An 18,252-nucleotide genomic window follows, 5' to 3' on the forward strand; every position below is an offset into this window, starting at 1 on the left:
TGTAGTACTACCATACATGATTAAAAACACAATGACCCGCGAACGAATACACATTTGGTGTTCAATGGTCACGTATGGCACTTTTAAATTAAACATCTGTGCATACGACCAACAATGCAAGCGCTCTCACGCCCGCACACCACATGGGAATTAATGTCAATCTATTTGGGACGATGCGAGCATCCTTTTCAACGCATTTAATGAAACGTTTGCTTGCATTGTAATCTCTTTCGTATTTCTGTGTTGTTTAACGTCATGGTCTCGCAGAAATGACTGGTGCACTTTCCTGTTTACCATGACTCAAACACATGTGATGTCTACCTATACTTGACAGTAGGCAAATATGTATAGCTTCATTTGTGCGAAAGTATAAAATCTAGTCACTTATAAATGTATAACATCCAAATCGATATTTCAGTAATTCGGCATAAGTCTGAAAAATTCGTAGATATTGTTTTTATTTTACATTTTTACACATTCGTTGGGCATAGTGCGTAAAATAACTATTAACTTTGCCAAATCTGCATACCACAAAGCAAACACTCTGTGACACGTCCTATTACAATGAGGCAGCTTATGTTCAACCGCAAAGTTACATTCGTGGTAATTCGTAAGCGGGCACGAGTTGTGTGAACAGAACACCGGCATGGTAACGACTGTTGTTGCCGGGCGCACGAGTATACAAAGCAACTTACATTCATTCATTCTAGTGATTGGGCAAACAAACTGCGCAGCTCTCGAGCGTCACCCGACGCGAAAACGGCCTATCTTCTACAACGAGTTTCAAAGTTCGTTGTTAATTGTTCAAAACACGATCAGGAAACATTAAAACATTATGTGCTAACGATATGTCATCTTACCTCACGGAACTATTGTAAAAACTCACAATTTGTCTTTTAAAATGAGATCGACCTCGTAATGAACTTTTTATCTTTTGTTTGAGTAATATATTCTAACTTACAAGACAGTTTGATATTCGAGAATATATCAGTAGAGGGGAGTCTTGGTGAATTAGAATCCATATAACGTATTTTAAAATTGACTTTGCCGGTAACAGTTTACAGTTATTTGTTTTATTAATAAAACGCGGATAGGAAGAATGTATAGATACGAAGACTGGCTAAACAGATGGCGTTATGAACTCGTCAGGAATATCCAGCTGTCCACACCTTTTAGTCGTATCCGTCCATACGGCAGATATACTTGCGTCATTCGCACGAACTCGACGTCACGAACAGTCTATTACGACTTTTCTATATAAATTAACCGGGGATTTTGCGAAAGCCAGGAGAGGTAGTATTTCTCAATACGGTATCATCAATATAAAGGCTCAGGATTTAGCCAGCAGATGCCGGCACATACAAGGCATTCCTTAGCAGCGTGTACTTGCGTATATGGATTCCCTTATCAGTTTGCCTAAAAAAGATTACAGTGTGCAAGTACAGGACTTCGTTGTAGCTAAGATAGATTTACATTACTATAATATTATTCTTTGACCAGGCTGACAAATAGTTTTCAAAATGGAAGTTAGCATTCAACAATTGCGAAGTGAGATTGCCCAGCTTAGCAAGGCAATGCTTCAGATGACAGAATATGCACATGGCATTACTAAACACCTGGCAATGCAGGATGAAAAATTGGACAATCTTGCACTTTGCATCAATCTTCTTTTGCCAAAGGAGAAACAGGAACGAAAAGTTTCCTTTGTACCTTCAATGCCAACCGTATCTTCCTCGCCATCTTTAGCAACGGTATGAACATATTCATTATAACATGTAGAGTAGCCTGCAGTGGGGAAAGATGGGGCACCTTTAGCACATGATATTCAAATATCCTGATCGTGTTTTAAACAATTGGAATGGTTTATGATAGTCGCAAGGATATGGTCGTGTAATTCTTTGAATTTTCTTTGTTTACTACCAACTCAGGCGAAAAAATAGAACGAAAAGGTGTTCTTTCCCTCCCATCCTACTTATTCGTATTATAGTACGATACTATTAGCAAATAATATCTCATATTTCTTAATCGTTTTTTTTTATTTAACAATTAACAACTATTTTCGTCTTGAGGATATGGTAAAATATTACTGTAAACATTCTTTGTTTACTATCAAATTTCTCGCTTTCTACCATACGATAAAAAGAATGAAAACCTTACTTTAATTTTATGCATAGATTTCCGGTAACGAAAAATTCGTTGGCAACTTAGTCACATGTAAGAGTTCTCCCTCAATTGCTGAAGATGCGGAAAAAGAAACTGCAAAAACAAAATGTAAGGAATTTTGTGAAAATGAAAATGTTAACCTACAGATCCTATAATTTTGTTGCAGCAAATTAAATTTTGTGTTTTTACATAGCTGCAGAAGATGATGCAACAGCCTTCAGCAAAGTGAGATTGGAAAAGAAAAGCAAACATTCCAAGCTTCGTACTGAGCGCCATATCAAACGTAAAGCTGAGAGATCTCTAGCCAACAAAACGAAAGAATCAAAAGGCTTGCCATCAAAAAAGATGTCATGCGAAAGCGGGGTGTTTTCCGCTGATGATTTGATAACCGATGACATTTCGGATGAAGTTATTTACGAATCAGGTAAACGACAGCTTGTAGCAAGATAATCGTATTGCTAGACTTCCTGTTTAACAAAATGTACCGCTTGCATTTGGAAGTTTAAAGACTTAAATTTAAGTAACATTCCACCTTGCATGGTTTGTTGGTTAATCATGACTGTTTTCACGTTGATTCACAGCGTTATCTGATAATGAGATCAACAAAGGTCTGGAAATAACAGTCACCGTCGACAGCGAGTCTAGCATCGCTGCATCTGCTGCATTCACCGAATCCCATGATGCGTTAAACGAAAGTGGCGGAGATCACGAAACATCGGACTCGAGTCCTAAGTCATCGGACATAAACCAGACTGCCGCTCAAAACCGCATTCCGGAGACACCCAACACAGTTGTCATTGTGGACGAAAACATAACAGAAACCGAGCAGGCACGTACAGTTACAGATACGCATTGTGACGTCAAAATACACGTCGCAGATACCCAGCTACACAGTGGCGCCCAGGATGATAAGGCAGATGGTAAAAACAATCTCACTCTGAGCCCGGACCATACTCTTGCACAAGGCAGAAGGGCGTCGTATGCAGGTCTTACAGTAAAGCAAAAGCAGGCAATAGGAGCACCAAGTACAAACGCAGGTAAGGATACGCAAATGGATTATGGAAAACCTAGCTAGATATAAAACTAATTAAGTAGGGTGAGGTAAAATGGGACATTATTATCTTCTTGGCATTTGGCAGTAAACAAAGAACATATTTACAGAATAATAACCGTAGCTTCGCGGCTCTGGAAGAGTGTTGTTAATTTTTCAAAATACGATCAGAAACTATATTGAATTTTGGTGCTAAAAATTGTCCTACCTCTTACCCCACAGTACTAAATGAATATGTTATTTGATAGAAAACATGACACCGGCACATATGGAAAATGTTGAGCGACCTCGCTGTTCATCAAGCTGTGAATTTCGCACCGACACCCCTAAAAGTGATGCTGGTGACGTATGTGCGGACCGAAGGTAATTTTGTTTAATTTCGTCATTAATAAAACAACTATTATTACTTTGGTAAATCCGTTAAGGTTATTCGAAGTTAAGAGGCAGTTTTCCAATACAAGCACAGAGAGCGCACCTGGTGGAATACACCTTACCATTCCTTCAATGCGTGTTTCAGACTCTGAAGACGACGAAGTTGAAATCAGTAAGACAATTTTCTTCTAACTGTATTTTAATTCGTTCCATCATTAATACCGAACTGTAAGAATTAATGGCTGTTTTGTTTGCGTCGTGCAGAGAAAACAAGCAATGTTTTTAGAAAATTTGCAACATTTTTTCTTGTTGGGTCAAGTTATATTTTCAAGTATTTTTTGTTTATCAGAACTGCCAAGTCCCCCAGCCCCGAAGTTTAACCATCGAGTGGTTAATGTTAAAAGCTCAACGTATAAGCATTTTTACGAACTCAAGGAACCGATTGGAGGGTAAGTAATAAAAGGTTCTCATTTTAAATGGGTAACATGCCTAACGCGCCGGGCGTGCGCCAATATAGGAGCCTTGGATTTAAAAGTTTGCTAATAACTTCAACATTAGGTAGCAAAGATACTCAGTTTATTTTGTTATTATAAATTATAGCGGTCGATTTGGTCGGGTATACCGATGTGTTGAAAAGAAAACAGGAATGCAACTCGCAGCGAAGTGCTTTCAATGTAAGAAGCAAATAAAAACGGTAAGGAAAGTTTCTTACCTGAAACTACTTATTAGAAAATATCTTTTTAATGTAATCTATATGTTTTTATAACGACAGAGCTTGAGCAAAGCGAACTCACTCAAAAAAGCAAAACTACATCTTAAAACGAAACGTACGGAACAGGAACCTGTTGGAAAGGTGGGACATTTACAATGCGACTGATAATATTTATCCAAAAGTGCCAACGTGCATATGTTATAAGTGCAAATGTAACGTGTTCATGTTTGCATTAGCAAAAAAACATCATTTAATCATATGTTTTTCATCTTTAGGAAGACGTATTGACAGAGATCGCTATCATGAACCAAATCGATCACGAAAATATCGTGAAACTTTATGATGCCTATGAAAACGACAACCAGATGACCCTAATTATCGAATAGTAAGTTATCAACTCCTAAAGTTTACCAAACTGTTAAAATACCGTCTTAATCCAGTGAAGACGACGTATGTTTTCGTTTTTTTTTTATCTAATTTGGTAGTAAACAAAGAAGTTTTACAGAAATATATAACCGTGTTCTCACGACTCTTAAATACCGCTGATTGTTAAAAAAAGACATGTAATTTTGATACTATTTGCAAACGTTGTTTATTTTAGTATGGGCGGTGGGGAATTGTTCGAGCGTGTCATTTTGGACCAATCACAGCTCACTGAGCTGGATGCAATTTTATTCATGAGGCAAATTTCGAAAGCGGTTCAATACCTGCATAAAAATCTTATCCTACATTTGGATTTAAAGGTACAATGTATGGAATATTGTAAATATTATATTTATCTTAATCTCTGCATGTCCAGAATTCTATTGCCTCGTCATGACGTTCCGGTATAAATAAATATTGTATTAAAACGGAATGTCCGTTAGGTGGTGTATTGGTGCTATTGGTAAAGAATATATTTTTCTGTTTTGTACAATAATAAATAGAATAAGACTTTTTTGTGTTTCAGCCCGAAAATATATTATGTTTGGACCGATCTACTCATCATTTAAAAATCATTGACTTTGGACTAGCCAGAAAGTAAGTATAAGCTAAAAAAACTTGGCCTAAATACACGCAGCCTTGGCTTTTATTAGGCGGGTATAATTTTCTTAAACGAAAAAAATTAAACGTTGGCCTTGCAGATACAATCCACGGCAAAAGTTGATGGTACAGTGGGGAACCCCTGAGTTTATGGCGCCTGAGATACTTAACTATGAATCTGTGAGCTCAGCAACCGATATGTGGAGTGTCGGTGTAATCTGTTATATTTTGTACGTATATACATCATATCTATGGTTAATTTAATTTCACGTCTCGTGTAGCAACGCCTGCAAAATTTTGTCACGAAGTTTTATGAATGACAATTGTCATATTAAAGTTCACAAAAAAACGACTACAGAGTGTCCGATTTTTAATTAAAACTCCTGTTTACCGCATGTATTAAATTTAAGAACCTGCGGTAATCTAAACTATTTTTGTAACATTTGAGCAAAATTTACACAGTACAAGTTATAAACCATGAAACCTTTTAACTCATCTCATGGAAAATGTTACAGACTAAGCGGTATTTCCCCCTTCCTTGGCGACACTGATGGAGAAACGATGGAAAATATCATGGACATTGCGTGGGAGTTTGAAGAAGAACATTTCGATGACGTGTCAGCCGATGCGAAAGATTTTATTTCTCGATTGCTCGTGGAAGAAAAAAGGTTGATATATATACTAATATAAAAAATAGAGTTTTACGTCCGAATTATAACAAATAGTAGGATGGGGGGAGACGGGACACCTTTTTTATTCTATTTCTCCCCTATTGTTAGTATACATAGAATGTTTGATGAATTATAAAACCGCATCCTCAGCACGCCCCCCTAAGACCGTTGTTAATTGTTTAAAACACGATATATTTAGATATCGTATGTTTAAGATGCCCCATCTTTCCCCATTTCCCCACCTTACTATATCTCTTGATAAATCGCAAAATATTTACCGCTTGTCCTGTGCCAGACACATGTTTTTAATTTTGATTTATGTGTGTTAACGCATCGTGGTGACGGGTTGAATGATCATGTGTGACACCGTCCAACCTTTTACGTTCACAGTGGACGTCTGAGTGCAGCACAGTGTTTACGTCATAAGTGGCTGTCGACACCTCTGACAAGCAAACGCAGAAAGGCCTTGATGAATAAAAAACAACTCAAGAACTTTATGGCGCGAATACATTGGAAGGTGAGAAGTTATATAATCAATTAGCACTTACATAATCACTTGTATAATCACACCCCGTTAGTCTGCAGTTGGTTGTATTTTAATATCCACAATTTCTCACTTCGCGGGCTTACGCCATTCTGCGAATTTAATTAACAGGGAATTAGACATTAAGCCGCGAAATTAACTAACGGTCTGCAATTCTATAACAGGCGAGCATTGCAGCTGTCACCGCGGCTAATTGGTTGAGACAGCAAATCGTTACGACAGACCAATCCTCAAGCGACGCGACGGAAGTTTGATGGTGACGTAACAAAGGTGATTCACGATCGAGGAAAAGCTTACTGTTGTTCATCAATAACAAAAGCTTCGGAATGAGACCAAGGCGTTGTAGAGACTGCTGTTTACCTCTTCGTAATAAAAGGCGCCAGCGTTGGACTCCAAAACATATTGCATATAGATTGCTATGAACATTGTATTTAATATAACCAAATGCGAAAGATACATAGAATCATGTACTTGCATGCAGTTACGAAATAAATTGTGCCCCGAATTTTATGATGACACGATTGTTTTGATTCGTTTAATATAATCGCAAAACACAACACTTTTGTATAGCATACGCAGGTGATGTATATTCATGGTGCTATAAAGTTAAACAAGCAAAGTGATCAGTTTGTTTTGTTTAATGTCACTGACACAGTGATCAACTTAGTTTCCTGAGTTCTTGGTACTGCATCAAATCTGTCACACAAATTGAGCCGCTTCTTGGAAAAACAACAGCACGGTTAGTTGTAAACTCATGCTGAAGTCGTTCGTCGGTGTTTACTTGCACGAACCAGACGCTTTAATACACGATCATATTTGTTTTGTCTCATACGATCTTTCTAGATTGTTGGCAACATGCATGTGGTCCTAATATTGATCATATAGGGATTCCTTGTTTTGAGTGGTTTTTATCTTCCTTTGCTGTAGCTTTTGTATAATCGGTATTGCTCACAGCAGTGTGTGTCCTTCTGAAATGTTCTGACCCACTTCGGGAGCTCACAGTTGTGCTCGTTACTCTTGGCGGTCGGAATGGACAAAGCCGCCATTCGTAATCCACGAACGAACACAAAGAAACAAACAAGTTAATTAAGCTGTTGAAGGCGAAAGCGATGGGTATGAAGTTGTACGGCATTGACTGGTTTCGCTTTATCGTGGCTATCATAAATGATATATCACACAAAACGCACACAAAGGTGCAAACGCTTAGCCGGACCACTATAGCTTCAAGAACGCGCTGATTTCTTTGTTCGGCTTTTCCACACATGTGTTGTACCACAGGGTAGAGAGTAAGGCCCAGTAGCAGAAACTGAAAGAGCGAATACGTAGTAAACACCACGGGTGTTAATATTTTGACAACCGGGGTAGGTTTGCTGGTTACACATCCATGCTCGGTCCCAGTTTGCGGAGTTACAAGCAAAACTACTACTTGAAAAAGTCCAAATATAACGATCCCCGCTAAAATAATTTTGCCCATAATTGCCACACATTTGTTGTGCAGATGTGTCACTGTGTTTCGGTACAGCTCTTTTTGTCTCAGCCACAACACACCGTACACCAGTGTCCGTATTAAAGTAGCCGATGTTGCGTTAATGGCGTAGTAAGCTGTGCAGAACAGCGAGGTTGAGCTTGTTTGTAAAACTTCTGTTTCAAACCAAGCGCTTTCTATCAGCAGAATAACACTGGCAGCAATAAACAGTGCATTGGAACAGCATTTTCTTTTCGCATGTCTTTTTTGGTAATATACGGTAGCAACCAAGAGATAAGTACTGCAGAGGATTAAAAATCCGAGCGCTACATGGGCAGTTACAGGGTGATGATAAAAATCCAAATTGTCATCCGACATCGTTGTCTTAGCTGAGTCGTTGGAACTTCCATTCGACATTTTTTCCTTATTATCCAAAAACCTGTGTTCTATACTTAAACCCAGTTAAATTCCTAAAATTTAGAAGTATAAAACCTTTTAAACCGAGTAATTTATACCCTCTTAGGCCGTACTGTCTCGTCCTATATTTACATACACGAAATTAATGTAACACGTTCCCTTGTCTGTCGTGTTGCAAATTACACTGTCTGGAGGACGCCTCCGCATTAAAATGATGTCAATAAAACAATGTTGTAATGTAACAGCACCGCTGCTCTGTCGTCACATCGTGATTGTTTCCGGTTTTCTGAATAGACCAACGCGACGTCACATTAGAACAGTATAAGCAAATAGATTAAAAATACTTGGACGCTGCTTTGCTTAACCTCCAGCGGCTCCATTCAATATATGTGTGGCCTATATAGCTTATGCTTGCAACCACTGGGAAACTTGGAAAGTACTGCGGCGTTTCTTGCTTTTATTGACACTCTGGTAAAGCCGGATGTCGCTATAACAGAAGCACTACTGCGCAATATATATTTACCATAGAATTCTTGGAAATAGTTGTTGTTAAAATCTGTACACAATTATAGCACTGGTAAATGCAAATTTTTGAATCGGAAACTGGAATCTGACTCGAAACAATTAAACACAATCGATGCCAAGAGTTACAAATTTGTCGTTTTTGAACAGCCCACTGACGTTGCAACGTTTATGCTACCTGTTGAACAGGAGTGGCGTAATATCCGCTTGGATCACAAGATCTTCCTGGTTGAACCATCCGGAAAAAACATACAGGGTAAGATTTCAGATGACCTGCGTCCCGGAAGCTCAAAAATACATTTACCGGAACAGCAACTCCGGCTGCGCTAAATTGTTTTGAACTAAACCTTCCACAATTTCTGGTTTAAAATTCAACCACAAATCATGTTTGCGTGGTGTAGCAACATCTTTGTGTAATACAATGTGATCTGTAGTGGCTGCACACAATACCTAGATGTGGTGAAACGCATTTTTCCATTTTTTTCATAAGCAATGACGTCATACAATGCAATATTATTTCCAAAATATGACGTAGCTATACAAAGCGCAGTCACAAAAAATCAAAAACGTCACAATGATGATTATTACAAAGCGATTTGAAATTACAGGAAATACAAAAACGAACTACGCTAAACACGCGGTTATGTAGCGAGCTATACAAGACTGAATACTGATTCCAAAATTACTTAAATTATAATGCTCAAAAAGCAGCAGAAAAAAAATTATTTCAAAATGATGTAAAACTCTTTCGACCAATCAGAACTCGCCGTTGGAGGTCAGATGACCGTTGGTTAGTTTCGTAGTTGAACGTAATTGATCATAGCTCCATTTCAACTGCTCGATTTCGCTTTGATGGCGCCCTCTACTGTCATCAAGCTCCGCCAGCAGGTGCTCGTTAGTTGTCACTAGTGAGCTAAGGATCCAACATAACATGTTAGATTAATAAAAACATATTAAACCGATATTACCATTAAAAAAAAACGTGTCTTTATTATCCGGCACTGTGGCAAAGTGGTTAGCGAGACTGCCTATAAGTTGTAACCTAGAGGTAATGGGTTCAAGGCTCTCCACTGATAACCACTGTTGGCGTATGTGTCCTTGGGCAACACACTTATCGGCAATTGCTCCAACCCAGTGGTCACCAATAGGTTGTCCAAATTATTTGCAGGATCAAGAAAATATTTTTAAATGAAAATCAAACCGATGGCTATCTTGTAACATTTCTGTGAGTTGGTTTAATCTCTCAAATTGTTCAGCGTTTCGTTTCATGCTCGCCACTTGCTGAATTAAATCTTTTCGCTCATTTTCCAGCTCGACAATACGTTCGGACTGCCCAACATTTGGCTAAGTGGAAAAAATTAAAAACTTTGATAATGAATGTAACTGCATAAATTTTACTTTACTCAGTTAAAACAAAAGTACAGATTTGGTTAAATCGATAAACTTAATTACATGTACGAGTAACGTTTTGTAGTGGTTTTTTATTATAAGTATTTAAACCCACACATTTAAGCTTTAAATGATAAGCTTTTAAAGTTAGGTTAAAATAAAACCGTTTGTTTAATTTTAATTTTGTACCAATTATAATTGAATACTCACCTTTTGCTTTTCTTGTTTAACCATCGACTCCATTTCAAGAACCTTGGTTCGAAGTAATTTATTATCGCTATTTGTTGCATGCAGTCTGTGTTTTGTGGCTTCCTGTTGAGTATTATGAGATAAATAAATAAAAATATTATTTTCTTCTGTATGACTATACATATAGGCAAAAAATAGTGACCACTAAATTTTAGAAAAAATATAAGGTAATTTTTTTAAAGAATGTTTTAAAAGAAATTTACTTAAAAATTACCAGTTCTTTGGTTGTGGAAGCCAGTTCATCAAGCTTGCTCGAGGCTTGAGAAGATTTTTTAGCAACATCATGTAACTGCTGATGTAACGCGGCTACTTCTTGTTGTTGGGTTGATATTTTGTCTTGCAGAACCTGTTTTAGGTATACAACATTAAGTTTATATTGTTCAGGAATTGTAAATATAACAAGTTGTACAAACCTTTATTTGCACTTCACGTGCAGATAATAGTTCTTTCTCATAACAATCAAGTGGTTTCTGAACTAAACCTGTTAAAGGGAGCTTTAAATAAGATAAGAGATTAAAAGTTCCAACAGTAAATTAGAATTGGGTAGTGTTTTCATGAGGGTATTAAAGATCCATATTAATTTCTAGCCAAATAAAAGTTGACAACTTCAACGTTTTACAGTTTAACTACAAAACCGATAGCCCTTCTAATTGTTGATCTATGTTAAATGTAATTAATATATCAAAACAATTTAGCAAACTTTGAAACTTTTGATGGTAATGCAAGGATTTGGATCCGTTCCAATATCTGTCAACTAAATCGAGAATCGATTCAACAAGTTTTATTTGAGTCAAGTTCTTTCTCCGAGAAACCTCTTGAGTGGTTGTTGACTCCTGATAATGAAATCATTAAACTTTAATAAGAACTCCGGTGTTTAATTTATAAATTCAAAATTTATAAAAGTTTAAAGTGCTAGGAAACTCTATTTTATGGGCAAGTTTCAGCATGTGATGGTATTTACACTGGCCTATTTGGAATGGCCATACAAAATTTACTTTTGTGGGCATGTGCGGGTATAAAAAGCCTATTCTGGTTCCTATGCTAATAGCAAGAAATATGTGGTATACACTGTGTATAAACTCAATTTTTCAATTATGTACATAGTAATTGGTGGCTTGTAAGTGAGCTGCCAAATTAATTACAAAGTTTTAATTTGAATGCAAAAAAATGGTCAATTTGACAACATATTTCATGATAAAAATACACAAAATGAAAAACTGTTATTATCTAACGACAATTGCTAAAGCACATCTTACTATGATTCAAGCATACATTCTTATCGTGTTTTAACAACTGCTATCTACCATGGCAAACATACTATAAACCACATACTCCAAAACTAAGTCGTTTTCCTTCAGGCAACTCTTGGAAATCGTTACTAGAGCTCATATTTGTAATCGTTGATGCAGTTTCTTGGTTCACTGTAGGTGGAAGGTCATCTGAACCTATAGAGTTTCATTTCATATTTATTTAACTGGAATATATTGTAATCTTGCAGAGGTTGACTGTATTTATTATGCTGGTTAGATATAAAAATAAATATAAAACATATATTTCACCTGGATGTGGGGTAAAATGAGCAACTCCTTTAAACTGAGAATAAGCTTCGTCCTCGTCTGTGAATTTTAAGTTTGTTTCCTCACTTTCAATTCTTTAATAAAAATTATTATTATTATTTTAAAACTCTCTTGTACTGTACTTTTACTTTATTTAATTTAGGTTGTTTTTTTTGTTCTTTTAATTAGTATACTTTGCTCAAAACATGACCAGATAACATATTTATCTCATTATTCTTACATAAACACCACACATTTAGGGAATAAACACAACTTATCTTCAAACTGTCTTTCACAAAAACATATATTAAAATATAACTTTAAAAAAAAAATATAACTTTTAAAAAATATAAATATATAACTTTTAAATAACATCATAATTAAGACCAACCTGTTTCTATCCTTTGGTTTATTGAATCTCCCAACAACCTTTTCTTCTTCTCTGACTAACTTGAGCAACTCTGGAAACAATTCTTTAATTAGTCACCATTCGAAAACACTCAAACCAGAATAAGTTATTTGATCCTAACTCTTTCTACTCTACAATTCAAACAAACCTTGTTGACAAGCAACTTTCTATAACCTTTGTTTTTTCCCATGTAATTGATAACAGCCTGTGACCAAATTAAAACGTTTTTGTTCAAGATAATTTGATAATTAAATAGTCAACAGAGCAACTCTGGCTGTGGTGTAGACACAAGTATAGAAATGGGAGTATCAAAATTGAATTTTAACGGAATAGTAAGTTTGTTGATGTTTGGATATAAGCTCCTTCATTCATTCACATAAAAGCCATTGTTCTCTTAACAAAAGAAAACACGTAGACTTCACAGGCCACAAAACAAATGGAATATTCAAAGATAAATTATTCAGCACAATTTCAAGATAACAAGATTTAAAATTAACAAGAGAATGTATAAAATGCCGTATATAATATATGCTACATAAAACATGTACAAACTATTACCAATAAATTAAACTGAATTCTCCAACAATTTGATCCATTTATATTTAAGTAATTCCAAAAATAATACTAAATTATTTCAATTTAGTCTTACCGTCTTTTGTATGCATTTGTGTTGTAGGTTTCTTGTTTTTATTAGATGTTGGTTGATTTGTAAATCCTTTATCTACAAAATCTATCACATCAGTAACTGTGTCTTCTCCATCTATTACTGAAAATATTAAACATGGAAATTTAAAAAAATTCTGATTTCATACAGTTTAATGCTACATTGCAAAAATAAAGACGTTTGATATAAATAGTTAAATACCCATTAAAAAAACTAATCTAAGATTAAATTTTTTTTTGGTAATTTACAACAGAAGTTTTATAAACTAATTAAGTTAAATTAGAAAACCTGTTGGTTTCTTAACAAGATTCTTCACATATTCCACTCGAGGTTGTCTTGATTTCTGCTTTTCGGACTTAGTTTCACTTGGTGGGGCTATAGAGTCATCACCAAACATTCCCTCTCCCTGTAAACATTATCAATATAATAAACACAAGAAACAGTACTAGTGTAGAATTTACACATGACATCATAGCAAAATAGGGGTGACAAAAATAGGCAATATGTAATAGGTTAGGAGTTAGTAACAGCTGACAGCGAATGATAATGTAGTATGTTTTTTTAGAAGTTATTAGTTGCACATAAATGATTTTACCTCATTAGCAAAATGCATCATTGCTGCTCTGCGTTCGCTGTCTCTTACTGGCCGATCATCTGGTTAACAAAAATCTTCGTAAACTATATAACTAAAGTAAATATATGAAATAAATAATATTAACAAAAAGGTATTGGCAAATATCAGATTAAACACAAAGGACAATTAGTCCATAAACTTATTAGCCATTACATTTGTGCTCAAAATCAGTAAATTTGTATAAAATATGTCATTAAATTTGTGTCCAAAGCACAGTCAACTGCTACACATTTAAAAATTAAAACCAAAGTTACCTAATCTACGTAAAAGTGGCAGCATGTGAGCAATGAACAATCTGTAATCAGGTTCATTTCCAGTAACAGGGTTCAATCTGAGGTCAATGTCTCTCAGGTTTTGATTTTTTCGAAGTCTAAAGATTTCCTTTAGGTCATTGATTTTGTTGTAATAAAGGTTCAATTGTTCCAACACAGAAAGATGCTCAATGCCCTGATTCAAAATGAGAATCATCCAGTAAAAGACTATCATTTATACTGTAAGTTTAAATGTTTCTAATAGTATGTTTATACAAGATTTAGACACTTTGATATAACACACACACTTTAATATATATATATATTCCATCGCATACATCACACACCTTTAATGTAATAAGGTTGTTCTTTGACAAATCCAGATGCTGAATTCTTGTGAAGTTTTGGAGCGAAAATCCAAGACGTGTGATCTTTTCGTGATACGTCCCAGGAAGAGCAAGTGATTTGACATCATCTAATAACAAAGAAAGATAAATGAAAATAAATGAAAAGTAGACATAATGTGTGTGTAAAGTTTTATCAACGGATTGCCGCTTTACTAAAACTTTGTGTTTATTTTTTGTTGTTGTTAACGTTACTTTTGCAAACAGTAGATTAGGGAAAGTCTCACCTAGATTATCATGATCTAGTTTTATTCGTTCTTTGATCCAATCTTCTGTTATTTCTAACTCCATTATTTCTGTATATTACTTTCGTTAATCGCAAACGCTTTTCTTAACGAAATCAAGTCCAGAATCAGTTAACCTTTTTCGGATTTAGCGCGTTGTTAGAAACCAAAACACCGCTCATGCGGAACCCAACGATTATTGAAAGTGGGTTCGATCTAACGTTGGTACAATAAGACAAATACGTTTTAAATCTTAGTTTATTGAAGTTTACACGTGTGGACTCTATTATAACACTCAATATTGAAAAAAGTGATTGTACACAGTTTATTCACTGTTGACTTATTAAAGTAATCAATCAATTAAGTGGGATTAAGTAAGATTTTGGCTCCGAAAGAGCGTTAATGTCACTACAACATTGTCACGTTCGAAATTTTGATTTTAAAATGAAAGTTGTCGAAAAGTTTTTATCGAACAAAATAACAAGTGGCATTTATGACGTCAAACTCGTCACACCTGAGTAAAATTGAAAACTTCTATGTACACAGCGCGTTTACAACATAAGTTGCAAAATTGTGTGTCCTTCAAAGGTCGTTAGGTTATATAGTTTGCACACTTTGTCTGACCGTGTTATCAGTTTTCTTTTTACCACATCCGTTAGGTAGGAAAATTTATTTCGTGTTTTCTGTTCCGTTTATTTTGGGTCATCTTTGTCAGTGAACAAAATGGCATCAATTACGAGATTGATATCGCTCCCAAGGGTAAGTTATGGAACTTTTGCATAACATGTGTTTAGGATTATCTGTAGACGAAAAATGTAAACGGTAGCAATGTAACATATACCGTTGGGTGTTAACATTAATGTAATTGTATTTACAGGCAACATGCTCGCGTTCTTTTCATACGTCCATGTTGGTACGTGCTCATCCATCTGTTGCTATGAGCCGCCTGGAACCAGACAAAACAATTAATTACAACAAAATAGAAGAAAACATTGGTGTAGTGAAGAATCGGTGAGAAATTAAAAAAAATAATCTGCAAATTTTTTTGGCGTTTTATGTGTATAGACAGTCAGCACGAGTGTATCTTGTTTACATTTTAAAATTTGTATTTTCAGATTAAAGCGACCATTGACGCTCAGTGAGAAAATTTTATATGGACATCTTGATAATCCACTTGAACAGGTAAAAGAAGCTTTGTAAATACTAGGGATTTCCTATAGAAGATATCCTTTGTAAAAAAAGTACATTTATGTAGACGTTGATACCAATAAAATATCAAACTCTACACAGTTTAAGATTTTAATAACTAATTTTACGTTTTCTTCTACAGGATATTGTGCGTGGAGAATCTTATTTACGATTGAGACCCGATCGCGTTGCCATGCAAGATGCTACCGCACAAATGGCAATGCTGCAATTTATCAGCAGTGGACTACCAAAGGTACGTCTAATTGTTAATGTTACTGGTCCCAATAATAACTCTAATGTGTATGGCTTCTGTATGACTGATTTAAATTAAATGCATTATCAATTTTAAAATGTCAATGATATTAAATGAATAGGCTACAATATGAAAATACATATATATTCAAAAAATGTTTTTTTTCATTCTGTAATACAGCTTTTTTAATTTCCAAAACAAATTACTTCATAAAATTAAAGCTGAAAATCTTCTAGTATCTATGGCCACTAATTGTTAATAAGTTGTATATACATTATTAGGTTGCTGTTCCATCCACCATACATTGTGATCATCTCATCCAAGCTCAAATTGGTGGTGATAAAGATTTAGCGAGAGCAAAAGACATCAACGCAGAGGTTTATGACTTCCTGCAAACTGCTGGTGCAAAGTATGGTGTGGGATTCTGGAAGCCTGGATCTGGTATTATTCATCAGGTTAGTGTGCTTTATGTTCGTTATTACAATAATATAACCGATATTTCAGTTTCTGTGTAATATAACCGATATTTCAGTTTCGATATAAAAGGGTAGAAATCCTTTTGTTTGAATAAAAAAAATCTTGTAAGTTTTATATTTTGCTACAGTGCTTAAGTTACATGCTTGGGAAGTGTATGTTAACTTTAGGCCAATCATACATAATGTATGTGAAGAAGTAGCTTACATTAATATAGTTTCTCACAGGTGTGGACTTAATACAGTTAAAATAAGTTCATGTATTGAGAAACGCACACTGCATACTCAAAAATCTTACATTTTTTGTGATCATCCTTAAAAACTGCTTTCCCTAGCAATTCTTTCTATATGGGTGTAAGGTCTTTGGACCTGGGATTGGAGCCAAAAAATTTCTGGCTACCTCTATGGTTTACCTTAAAATGTCATTTTTAGATCATCCTTGAGAACTATGCCTTCCCTGGTGTCCTGTTAATTGGCACAGACAGCCACACACCAAATGGAGGAGGTTTGGGTGGTTTGTGCATCGGTGTTGGTGGTGCAGATGCTGTGGATGTGATGGCAGATATTCCATGGGAACTTAAATGTCCGCAAGTCATTGGTGTTGAATTGACTGGTAAACTGTCAGGCTGGGCTTCTCCTAAAGGTAATGTGTTCTAAATTTGTGGAAAAACCAATGTTCAGGTTACATAGCAGTTTTTGCACAGAATTAGCAAAAAAGTTTGAAAGATCATTTTTTCTGACAATATGATTAATTTTAAAACACACTAATAAAACATTCAACTGAATGCTAGTGTTACTATACTTGCTTTATGGTTAAATGAATTTGTGTTTGCCAGATGTAATTCTGAAAGTAGCAGACATCCTCACTGTGAAGGGAGGCACTGGTGCCATTGTTGAATACCATGGTCCAGGTGTGGATTCCATCAGTTGTACTGGTATGGGAACCATCTGTAACATGGGTGCGGAGATTGGTGCCACAACATCGGTCTTCCCATATAATAAAAGGATGAAGGATTATCTTATTGCAACAAACAGACAAGGTAAGGATTTGTTTTTAATTGTAATTAAGGGATACGCTGAAATTGTAAAAGCCCTGTTTCTATAAGGAGCTTAGCGCTAAGACAACATGAAGAAGAATGTTTTGGTGTATTCAAATGTGTTGATAATTAAAACCACACAGAACACTTAGCTTGCAGTTAAACAGCAAAGAAGGCTGCACAAGACAACATGTTTTGTGAATCGCAGTGTTGCCAGGTGTAAAAATCATGTTATTTTCTATCTGGATTAATTTGAAGTTGTTTTTAAAAAGCATATGGTTATAGTTACATTCCTGCATGACACAATTCATGAAATAAATAACACTTAAGGTAAATTTTCCTATATCTTTCAGATGTTGCGGATGCTGCAACCTCTATGCAAGAGCATCTCGTTCCTGATGAAGGAGCTCATTATGATCGTCTCATCAAGATCAACCTGGATGAGGTTGGTTTTCTTTAACACGGATTCTTTAAATTGAAAAAAATGCAGTAATTTGTTGTAACAATTAAATAGAGTTGCATATGTCTAACTGCCAATTTATTTTACTGAATGAGAAACAAATAACGCGCCTACCAGTTTC

At 35.5% G+C, this 18,252-nt stretch overlaps 3 protein-coding genes across 4 annotated transcripts in view; 2 read left to right on the forward strand and 1 right to left on the reverse strand.

Annotated features, from left to right (window-relative positions):
• The first annotated feature begins 1,465 nt into the window (after positions 1–1,465).
• LOC100177233 (myosin light chain kinase 3-like) lies at positions 1,466–7,093 on the forward strand. 2 transcript variants are annotated; one of them, XM_009859765.3, is made up of 16 exons: positions 1,468–1,751; positions 2,175–2,271; positions 2,357–2,587; positions 2,745–3,200; positions 3,463–3,577; positions 3,640–3,758; positions 3,936–4,035; positions 4,187–4,280; positions 4,359–4,439; positions 4,574–4,683; positions 4,900–5,041; positions 5,248–5,318; positions 5,423–5,551; positions 5,837–5,989; positions 6,383–6,509; positions 6,701–7,093. In XM_009859765.3, exons 1-16 carry the CDS (start codon positions 1,521–1,523, stop codon positions 6,788–6,790), a joined length of 2,346 nt encoding a protein of 781 aa, XP_009858067.2. In that variant the 5' UTR covers positions 1,468–1,520; the 3' UTR covers positions 6,791–7,093. The 2 variants fall into 2 exon arrangements, with proteins under 2 accessions (XP_018666918.1, XP_009858067.2); XM_018811373.2 differs by lacking the exon at positions 5,423–5,551 and having other exon boundaries at positions 1,466–1,751.
• A 2,210-nt stretch (positions 7,094–9,303) lies between these two features.
• On the reverse strand, positions 9,304–15,148 carry LOC100185841 (centrosomal protein of 72 kDa-like). Its single transcript, XM_002131817.4, has 15 exons — positions 14,724–15,148; positions 14,440–14,567; positions 14,096–14,288; positions 13,803–13,861; positions 13,496–13,613; positions 13,193–13,309; positions 12,526–12,595; positions 12,138–12,229; positions 11,911–12,023; positions 11,279–11,411; positions 10,992–11,059; positions 10,793–10,924; positions 10,540–10,641; positions 10,142–10,284; positions 9,304–9,853 (listed from the first exon to the last, which is right to left on the reverse strand). Exons 1-15 carry the CDS (start codon positions 14,785–14,787, stop codon positions 9,697–9,699), a joined length of 1,689 nt encoding a protein of 562 aa, XP_002131853.1. The 5' UTR covers positions 14,788–15,148; the 3' UTR covers positions 9,304–9,696.
• Positions 15,149–15,273: 125 nt separating this feature from the next.
• Positions 15,274–18,252, forward strand: part of LOC101243152 (aconitate hydratase, mitochondrial-like) — a 7,117-nt gene continuing 4,138 nt past the window's right edge. Inside the window, exons 1-8 of the mRNA XM_009859766.3 lie at positions 15,274–15,479; positions 15,598–15,731; positions 15,836–15,902; positions 16,051–16,161; positions 16,443–16,616; positions 17,067–17,277; positions 17,471–17,674; positions 18,025–18,116. Coding sequence (XP_009858068.1) covers positions 15,444–15,479; positions 15,598–15,731; positions 15,836–15,902; positions 16,051–16,161; positions 16,443–16,616; positions 17,067–17,277; positions 17,471–17,674; positions 18,025–18,116 — 1,029 coding nt within the window. The 5' untranslated portion in view covers positions 15,274–15,443. The remainder of the gene's footprint in view (positions 15,480–15,597; positions 15,732–15,835; positions 15,903–16,050; positions 16,162–16,442; positions 16,617–17,066; positions 17,278–17,470; positions 17,675–18,024; positions 18,117–18,252) is intronic.

Source organism: Ciona intestinalis, chromosome 3 (genome assembly GCF_000224145.3).
Source record: "Ciona intestinalis chromosome 3, KH, whole genome shotgun sequence".
Lineage (NCBI taxonomy): Eukaryota > Metazoa > Chordata > Ascidiacea > Phlebobranchia > Cionidae > Ciona > Ciona intestinalis.